Consider the following 10,405-nt stretch of genomic DNA (forward strand, 5'->3'; position numbering starts at 1 on the left):
AGAGATCAGCTCATTATCCTCATTCTTCCCCCGTGTACTTTTCTTCTGTTCGAAATAGGTTTGCTGTGTGTTTCATTTTACAGTAGCATCAAGTAATCTAAATAGAGGAGGCCACAATAGTGACTTTGCAAGTCATTTTTTCGACAAGTTTTTTAGATAAGCACATATTTATCTCCCTGAAAGTTATGCAGAAATTAAATGTTAACTTCAGAATTGGGCATTTGTTACGGGAATATGAATTATCTACCTTTGTTTTATAGCTCTCAAAGTACGCTGAATTCCAAAAGACAAGTCAGCTCCTGCTGCCATTGAATTACATTAAGTATTATGGGAAATACAAACATAAAGTATGTTTTGCATACTGACTTCATGAACTTCATAGTTTTACTACATTTAATATGTATTAATCATACTGAAAACATGCATGTTTGTGGCACTAAGCAGTTCCCAATGAGGATGTTTCACCTGAGGAGATAAAACTGTTACATTTTTAGCTCTTGCACTCACTTGATAATGGCACAGTTTGTCACTTTATTTACACATATATATATGTGTATAATGCATAGTTATATGTACATTATAGAATGCTGCTTATATTCATATATATTACACAGATATGCATATACATGCAAATACTGACATACATAACTGACATTAATACTGGTGTGTGTATTTATATATAAATATAAGCAGCAGTGTTCTCAAAGCTGAAATAATAGAACTTGGTAAATTACAGATACTGCCTTGGTCACGTAGAATACACATGGAGAGCACTTTATAGCTCTTCTCTGCTTGATATCATGCCTACGTTCCAGGATTGGATTCCAGACCTATAATTATCAGGAATTCTTATACTACACACAGCATAGCTGAGAGACGTGTCACAAAGGTACTCTTAAATCATAGTCTGGAGAATTGATTTTGAATTGTGGATTTTTAGTCAAAATGTAGCAAAACCGGTCACATAAATGCCCAGTGATATGAGTTACTGTCTTGCTGGCCACTGTTTATGCATTGGTAAAGTATTTTGTTGCCTTCATTACAGTTTGAGAAATGATGACATCGCATACCCCGTGTTGTGCAGATATTTGCTGTTTATCTTCTAACTGCCTGAAGTACATTTTTCTATGCTTATTTAAAACACTGTGTGGCACACTGTTTATTTCAGTCCCACAGAATCACTTGAAATGCCGTGTTCTACATGCTTCTGTGTAAGATACCTACTGGGTACACCAAAGCAACGCACTTGTGGTAAATTCTCAGCATTGTAAAAGTGGTGGTTACTTCAGTAGCTGGAAGACAGTTGCATTTCTAATTTTTGTTTTTAAATGAAATTTGTTTTTAAATGAAAAAATAAATTTTAAGACTGAGCTGTGGTTTAGAGTTATTTGTAAAACATGTTTTTTTCATTAAAACATATTGTTGTGTTGACAGTGAAACTGCTACTGTGTTAACTGTAAGTATGAAAATCATTCCACAGCTATTTGTCATAGGTTATATTTGGTGGACTTTGATCAGCAATAGCTGTATATTATACCTGAAGTCACAGTTCAAAAGTCTCTACTGTGGTTAGTTCACGAGTTCCTGAGAAGCTGTGTTTCTCAACTGAAGGGCTGGAAGAGAAAGAAAAGGTTTGGATTGTCTTTGGGAAAGGGGGAGTGAGGGGGAAGCTCCCCAGCTTATGGAAGTACTTTTTTCAAAAATATCTAACCCTCTAAAGCTGTGGGTTTCAGACAGAACACTGGTAATGGTTGGGTGTTTGTTTAGTGTTGATTTTTTTGAATGCCGAAGTATTTCTTCTTTCTGTTTCGCCTCTTGTTATGCTGAACTTACCATAATTTTACATCTTACGTACAGACATTATGGATAACGTTCACCTGAGTGTCACAGCTGTGCTGCTCCTTTACTTTAATCGCCCTGGATCAGTGGGAACCAAGCAGCTTCTTAATACACATCGCCATACAGACTGCTGGTGGGATGAGAAGTTCGTAGTGAATTGCTCTTTCATGGGACTAGGTGCTATTCCAGAAGATATATCACTAACAGCAGTAACAGTCGATCTAAGTTACAATAACATCAAAACTTTCCTGTGCACCACTGGGAGAAATGAAGACTGGATGCTGAAACATCTGAACCTCAGTAACAACCTCATTTCTGACATCTCCGTAACCGCTTTTAGAAATTTACCAATTTTGGAAACTCTAAACCTCAATGGTAACTCTATCAGCACCCTCACACTGCACCCACCTACACCTGCACATGGGTCTAAAACACTGGGAGAAATCCACCATTTCCTGCCTGCCTTGAAAGTACTGTCAGCTGGAAGGAATAACCTCCATGCAGTTCCAACAGGTGAGCATTTCAAAACATTTAAGGACCTCACTCACAAGGAGTAAATTAGTTTGGGATAAAATTCAGTACATCTCACTAGATTTAGAATGAGACTATCTTCATTGGTTATGTGTAAGATGTGGCCATGTTTCACCTGTGTCCAAATAGAGATTGACGATTGTTCAGCAACAAATGGGTCGTTTGGGATGCGTTTGGTTTTATACAGTCTTTGCAATTGTAATGCTTAATGTCAGTCAAGTATAACTAAAATTTACCCCATGAGAGGCAAGGAAGACCACTAGCCTCTAGATCTCAATTGTGAACATTAATATCTAAGAAAATTACAAAAGCAATTTCATGCTGCTCCTTAGAATAAAGTCAATGCTATTCTAAATAAAACTGGCCCCAAATTCAGCATTTCACAAAGACAGGAAAATATGTTCAGTTCATTTGAAACAAACTTGCCATCTAGCACCCCAATTGACACCTCCTATTAACCATTATTTAAGACTTTGCTAAACTGGGGCTCTTAGGGGCTCCCTGCACAGTGTGTAAGAAAACAAGACATCGTCAGCAGTCCATGGAGCTGCTTATGCAGGGCAGATGCTGTGCTAACGAGGGTTTGCTGAAGGACACACTGTCACACTTCATTCACAGGCACACAGGGATATGAAAGCAACAACACGCTTTCTGGCGTATGTATGTCCTATGGTTACAGTTCAAATAATTCCCCATCTGAAAAATGTGCGTGAACATGCGGATGGTAGTGAAGAGGAGAAACTGCATCAGCTTTTGCAGCCCCATGTTTTATTTGCAATTAAATTTGAAGTAATTAACAGAATACAGTCCATCTCTTCAAACCATTCCTTTGTCACCACTCATTCTCCAGAGAAGCATGCTAAAAGTACAGAGATCAGGATGATTTTCACAGCATGAAGGAATGTTCCTGCTTTTATGGAGATGCAATTAAAAAAAAAAAATCCTTTGATTGTGAACATATGACAATGCCTGCTGATGCCTGCTGTTGATGTTATACAGTTTTCAGGATGGGACAACCATTGTGTGGAAAAGGCACAGTAAGTCAAAGCCTGCAGCCACTAGTTACTGTAGGCAGCAATGGAATTAATTTTGCTGCAAACAATTTTTTAAAACCACCTGACAACTGGGAAAACAAGAATATGAAATGTAAAATAATTCTGCTCTTCCTAGGGCTAGGACTGCTGCAGTCTTTACAAACTGTCCATTTGTCATTCAATGGCATACTACAGATTGACCTGAATGATTTTCACAACTGTTCGCAGCTGAAAAATATCTACCTGCAAAACAACAAGATAGCAAACATTCATCCTGACGCCTTCAAGGATCTCAACAAACTACAGGTAGCACTACAACAGTTTCAGTGTTTTGTGCTAATCACCACTAAAAGATTCTTGAATCAGCTATTCAGTAATGATTATATTGGTCTGATTATTAGTACACAATTATAAAAATTTAGGCAAATAATTTAAATAGTCATTACTTGTATATAGCACAACTGCTTTTATACATAGGAACATGAAATTGAAAATATACAAAATACAGCCAAGCAATTACCCATTTAACTATGCCACAAGCTAGCACATAATTCCATGGACTTCCTTCCCCCATCCCTTCCACATGTGTTCAGACACACATGCCCTTTCCACTCCTCAAAGAAAGGCAAAACACTAAAATGTTATGATGGGCCTTTTATCAACTTTGGCACAGTCCAGCTGAGAAGGAATTGTACATGAGCTGCAGAAGAAATGAGGCTGAAGAGGCTATTTCTAAAGAGACCAGAGAGTCATAAAAAGACTGAACAGCCCCTTGCATTAACTGCAGGCATCCTCTGGCAAGAGCCATGCAGATTCCCAGCCACACAGAAGTAGCCTACAATAAAAGGCTGCCAAACCCCTGTCCTAAAATCAAAAACCTCAGTGCAGTATTTTTGGCATCTCTAACACAGATATTGTTCCTGATACTTTAAAAATGCTCTCTTTAATAAAATCAATGTTACGGTTGATGTTGCGATTCAGATTCTGTTCTGTTCTTACCAAATGATTAGTAAAGACTTATTCGTAGAAAGAGTGGTGAGGCAATGGAATGGACTGTCCAGGGAGGTAGCAGAGTTACCATCCCTGAGGTGTTCAGTAACTGCGTCGTTGTGGCACTGAGGGACCTGGTTAGTGGGCATGGGGTTACTGGCTGGCAGCTAGACACGGAGACCTTATAAGGTTTTTTCCAATCTTAAGAATGCTATGAAATTAATTCTGAATTAATTACTTCCACGTAGGTCGTGGATCTCCGTGAAAACCCTCTGACAACCATTCTACCTCACCTATTAATCAATTTGAACATCTTTCAACTCAAAGTGGATTTGTTCAACAATTCCTGGATATGTAACTGCAGACTTCATGCTTTGAAACATCTACTCCGTTTTTTTTCTGCCTCCACGAGAGAAAAGCTGATTACATCTTGCAGTAAAACTGCCACCAGCTCACAGAAGCCTCTGCTGTACCTTTCAAGTTTCCACCTGAACTGCAGTGACAGTGTTTTGTCCAGGACAGCTGTGGTCCCACCGAGGGAGACATCAGTGCTGCGCTGCAGCGTGGGTAACGCACTGGGTATGTGGAACGAGGCTGTGCCCCATGCACTGCTAAAATCCTATTGCATGCAGAATGCTCACAGAAATCTGGTTAGGAAAGTGGGTTTCTGAAGATGCTGCTTTAAATATAACCAAGTGACAATTTAACATGCTGATTAATAATTATTACACTAAAAAATTTGAAAGTCATATTTCTCAGAAGTGGAATTATAGAATGGAATCACAGAAATCATAGAACAGAATCATAGAATAGCTTGGGTTGGAAAGGACCTCAAAAATCATCTAGTTCCAACCCTCATGCCTTCATCTCATTTCCTGTGTTAACTAAAGAGTGATGCTAAAGTCCAAGCATATACAAATTCCAGTATGCAATACGTTGCAAATGTTTAAGTTAATTATTGAATGCAAACAAAGCACAGAATGGGCTTTCCTCTTATTGCAGTTAACAGCTGTGAGGTAGCAGTTCCGGAGGAATGTAGAAAAAGCAGAAGGATACAGCAGAGTGAAATGAATCATAGAACAATGGCCTGGGTTGAAAAGGACCACAATGATCATCCAGTTTCAACCCCCTGCTATGTGCAGGGTCACCAAAAACCAGACCAGGCTGTCCAGAGCCACATCCATCCTGGCCTTGAATGCCTCTAGGGATGGGGATCCACAACCTCCTTGGGCAACCTATTCCAGTGTGTCAGCACCTCTGTGTGGAAAAACTTCTTCCTAATATCTAACCCCTACATAAGTGCAGCCCCCATGGACTGCAGCTTGCTCAGTGCAGGGTTCAGCAGACATGGGCACAGCACTTGCAGTACAGGGGACAAAAACCTGCAGAGCTCAGATTTTGCAGAAGGAACACTGAGACAAAATCCAAAGGAGAAGAGGCATTTGGCATCAACCACAATGCAGTACAATTTAACGAACTAATAGTACTTTGGGGTATAAGGCTTTCCCTTTGGAACACTTTATCCCCAAATGAAAATAATTAATCTATCAGAAATACCACCCTTCTGTTCTGCTTTCCAAATAAATCACAGAAAATGTGATCAGGGTTCAAGTCAACAGACTGTATGGCACCTAAACTCAAGTGGAAGCGTAAGCAGTCCAAAAGCAAAGCTGTACATACAACATTGGAATACATTCCAAAAGGCAGAAACCAGCCACATCCTACACTTGCTAGAGGCTGGAACACTTGGGTGCACACAAATTGCCTTGGTTTGCCAACTGTCTTTGCTGCAGCCTGAGCAGTAACCAGAGGAACAACGCAGCAGTTAAAGCACTGGCAAAGACCTGACAGGTTGCTCTCAGGCACTCTTGGGATGCCGAGTGCATCCTGCACCACGCAGAGACACAGTGGTTTATAGCATGGCAAAGACCGGCCATCAGCCCAGGGTCCTCCTCCCTCATCCACATCATTCTTCTTGTAAAGCCTGCTGTTAACACACTGCACATTCTGTATTTTAAACGCACAGAAAATAGAAGCCTATTTAACATATATTTGGCACAATGATAAGTGAAAAAAAATTGATTTTCATAAAAATAACACAAAAATTATCACTGATAGGTCAGAGTATGCCTGTATAGAAATAATCTGACTCCACCAGCCAAGTATACTCTGCTTTTAAGAAAGTTTCAATTTGTGTTTTCTTTCATTTCAGGTAATGGAGTCTCATGGTGGACACCTAAAGGCAAAATTTCAAAGGAAAGCAGTCTTCCTCATCTATATATGTGTACTTTTAATACAACAAGGAAGAAGTATTTCATCTACAACGTACAGGTAAAAGAAAAGGTTCCAGCACCTCTGGTTAGAAAAACTCGGGCCACCAATCCAGGTGTTAGAGCAGGAGGAACGCAGCAGGACCTGACGCTGGCCATATGCCTCTCGGTGTTCATTACATTTCTCTGTGCCTTCTGCCTGGGCGTCCTGGCCAGGCCCTGCCTCACACGCTTGTGGATGCGCATGTGCAGGAACAAAGCCCCGGCTCCAGAGCACATCCACGCTAACCATGCCTTTTCAGATGAAACCCCAAGCAGAGAGCACTCCGTGAGCAACCCAATGAACACACAGCATAATAAGTTTGTTTTTTATGAGAATTCTTCAAGAAGCACTCATGCTTCTCCTACAGGAACTGCTCGGTTGTATGAAAATGTCATTGGTGGCACTGGACGCACACCAAGTACTGAGGAGTTCCCAAAAGAAAGCAATAATGAGATTAACATAAAAAAAAATAGCGTGTCTTTCAACACCAAAACTAATAGCAGTGATGCCATGTACGTAAACACTGGACAGCTTACTGCAAGGATGGATTACGAGAACAGCAATGAAGTAACACCAAGGAAATTAATGGGGAACAGCTTGTCAACATGGAAAGACCCAAAGTACGCAAACAGCACAGACTCAGAGCAGAGCAGAGTCCCTCCCATGCCCAGCAGACACAACACTGGCTCTCACTCAGATCAGAGTGATCCTGCAGACACAGATTTACCCTGCACAGGAGATGCTGGCTTCCCACTTCCCACAGTACAACCCCAAACCAGTGTGCAATATTCTAGGGACAATGAGGTGGGCAACAGATCTGGTCAGCAGCAGTCAGAGGCAACACCTGAATACAAAGGGAACATTTTACATCATGAACCTACAAGCTCTACAAAATTCATGCCTGGAAGGCAAAGCTATGATAGAGAATTTGGTCTAAATAGCAACGTAAATATGAACAGTGACGTGGCAAATCTTATTTTTCCCAGTAGCTCTAAGAGAGATACAAATATTGAGAACTTAAGCATTCACCAAAAACCTGAAAACACTCCTCATACAGAGCACAGCTGTAAAAGAGATTGTAGAAATGAGCAAGGTAATTTTGCAGATTTCTTTGGTGACAGTTCTTCAGATGAAGGGACTCTGTTCACGATGAGTGACTGCAGCTCCTCAGAAGACTTTGACCTGGAACAAATCAGCGTTAGCAGCAATTTGCCAGCTCCTCTGCCATCACTGGAGAAAGCTGACGCAAATGGAATTGGTAATTTCTCAGCACCGCTAGAATCCCTGAGCATTGCTGCAGAACTTCGGCGTATTGGAAAAAATGGAGATAAGCACAATGCATATTTTGGAACCACTACTGATTATGGGTCAGATACCATCATACCTGAAGCAGCATCAGCTCACGCTGCCAAATGCAGTGATCATGTAAGCACATCAGGTTCAGACTCAATTAATTCAAGTCCAGAAGTTCCTGATGCATTTGACTATTTTACCAAGGAGTCAACAGCACAAAACTCAATTTCTGATTCTCCCTGCAAGCACAACACAGACTTCAGCAACACACCACTTTCATTAAAACATTCTCCTACGTATGCAACAGATACCGAAAATACTCCTGAAGATGCTGAGCTGCAGCCACACCAGTTTTCCTTTCAACCACAGCACCTCCTCAGACACAGTCCCACAGAACAGAAGGAACACGCACCAGAGGTAAGCACAGAGCAGCTCACAGATGAGAGCTCCTCTGAAAGCGACCGTTGGGAAGGGGATGCTGCTCTGAGATGGAACATGAATACATCTGAGAACAATCATTTTGTTCATACTCCTCTTGATACTGGTTTGAATGCAACTGTTAGCAAAGCACCTCTCCCACATGCCAGCACAGCCAGCAACAAGTCACCTCATCCATCCCTATCTGAAAACACAACTGAAAAACCTTCTACAGTTATTATGAAGAGAAAGTCATTACCACAGGGTGAGCACATTAATTCAGCTAGAACTCACGAAGATGAAACACAAAGAGGTTTCAATGAAGAATGTGATGAATACAGGGAATTACAGGGCAGCAACAACTGTAGCTCTTCTGATGAAATGCAATCCTGCAGTGTTATGACAAAATTGCACCTTGAATCTCCAGGGAAAACACAGTCAGTCTTCAACATAGACAATTATTTCCAGTTGGATCCAAGTGAAGAGAATGTGTATTCCTCACTAGTCCCACTCAGCTCCCTGAGCAGAAGCACACAGCACAGCTCAGGTCCGTTCCCACAAAAGACTGCAGAAAACAAAACCTGCCCAACAACTGATCCCAGTGAGCTGGAGGGTGACACCTCTTTGACAGCAGCACCAGAGAGCAGTTCTACAACAGCTGCCAGCCTCCCAGATTCCAGTGAAAAATGCTGTCAAAAAGCTCAGACCAGTTTAGGACAGCGCCAGCTTTTCATTAAGAAGAAAAGAGCATTTGATGGATTTGCTAATATTTTGGAAAGTAGGAGAGCAGACTTCGATGGTTGAGACACAGCAGTGCATTGCTATCCTCCTACAGGTGCAAAGTGACTGCGTCTTAGAATGAAGTTACTGGGTTTTTTGCTTATCTTTGCTTAGTACAGCTAGCTGCCTTGAGCTTCAGAAATGCAGGTTATGGAACTAGACCTGCCCTGCGTGATGTGTAAAGCATGGATTCATCTAATTCAGAAAAAAAACTTACTCCAGGCTGACACAGATATTTGTGTACATACAAGTCAGATACAATAAACTTGTACTTGCAACTCTATGATACCTGAATGAGCAAACTCCTCAGTAGTTATGTTTGCTAATAAACCTTTAACTGAGGTCTAGTAATATACTTGCTTACTGTTGGTACTGAAATATTAGTTTCCTTTGCAAATTCTAACATGCAGTTTTATTGTCAAAAATAAATGTAACACTGAAATTATTTTTACATCATTACTATTACTGCATATTTGCTACAGGAATCACCCTATAGGTGAAATCAAATATATTATCACCTTCTGCTTTTGTGAAACAAATTTCTGGATTACAATTCTCTGAATTTCCCCAGCTTTGCGATATTACATAAAATCTAAGCAGTATTCAAATGCTGTATTCCTAGAAGTCTCTGGGATTTGAATTCATTGCAAAACACAGAAACAGTACATTTAGGTAGAGGGGCAGAGGTTACTCTCATTAAAGATAATGAAGACTACTTTACCAATGCTTTTACCTTCTGAGGATTATTAAATAAATGTTCTACATAAAGAGAAAGCACTGCTTGGCTGCTTTCTTCAGGAAAAACTTCAAACTGAAAGTATGAAAAAAAAGACATGGATAACAGTTTGGGTAAAGCAAATCACTTATAGGTGACAGAAGGTAACAGTGGCCACAGCAACTTTAAAAATGGAATATATTAAGACAATGTAGACTTGCTCTTTATGTTATGCACTGACTGACCTTGGGTTGTACCAACTGCTAACACACTAAGACAGAATCTAACTACACAAGTGAGCCAATTTTGTGGATCATGGCAAAAAAAGGAAAAAAAAAAGGTGCCTGTGTGACTCTGTTGGTGTCACAGCAACATTTGCTCAGTTGCTGCTACTACAGTTCAACAGGCTTTCAAAATATACATTGGCAAAATTGTTTCTCATCTTCTCCAAACACCAGAATGCTGCAGCAGCATTATATACAGTACATTACTT

At 40.5% G+C, this 10,405-nt stretch overlaps 1 protein-coding gene across 1 annotated transcript; it reads left to right on the plus strand.

Moving 5' to 3' along the window:
* Positions 1–1,862: 1,862 nt before the first annotated feature.
* On the plus strand, positions 1,863–9,221 carry LRRC66 (leucine rich repeat containing 66; the record flags this gene model as incomplete). The annotated part of the gene is made up of 4 exons (XM_079534057.1): positions 1,863–2,352; positions 3,541–3,710; positions 4,643–4,973; positions 6,607–9,221. 4 exons carry the CDS (start codon positions 1,863–1,865, stop codon positions 9,219–9,221), a joined length of 3,606 nt encoding a protein of 1,201 aa, XP_079390183.1.
* Positions 9,222–10,405: the final 1,184 nt, after the last annotated feature.

The sequence above is a fragment of the Tetrao urogallus genome (assembly GCF_951394365.1).
Source record: "Tetrao urogallus genome assembly, chromosome: 4".
NCBI classification, from domain to species: Eukaryota; Metazoa; Chordata; class Aves; order Galliformes; family Phasianidae; genus Tetrao; species Tetrao urogallus.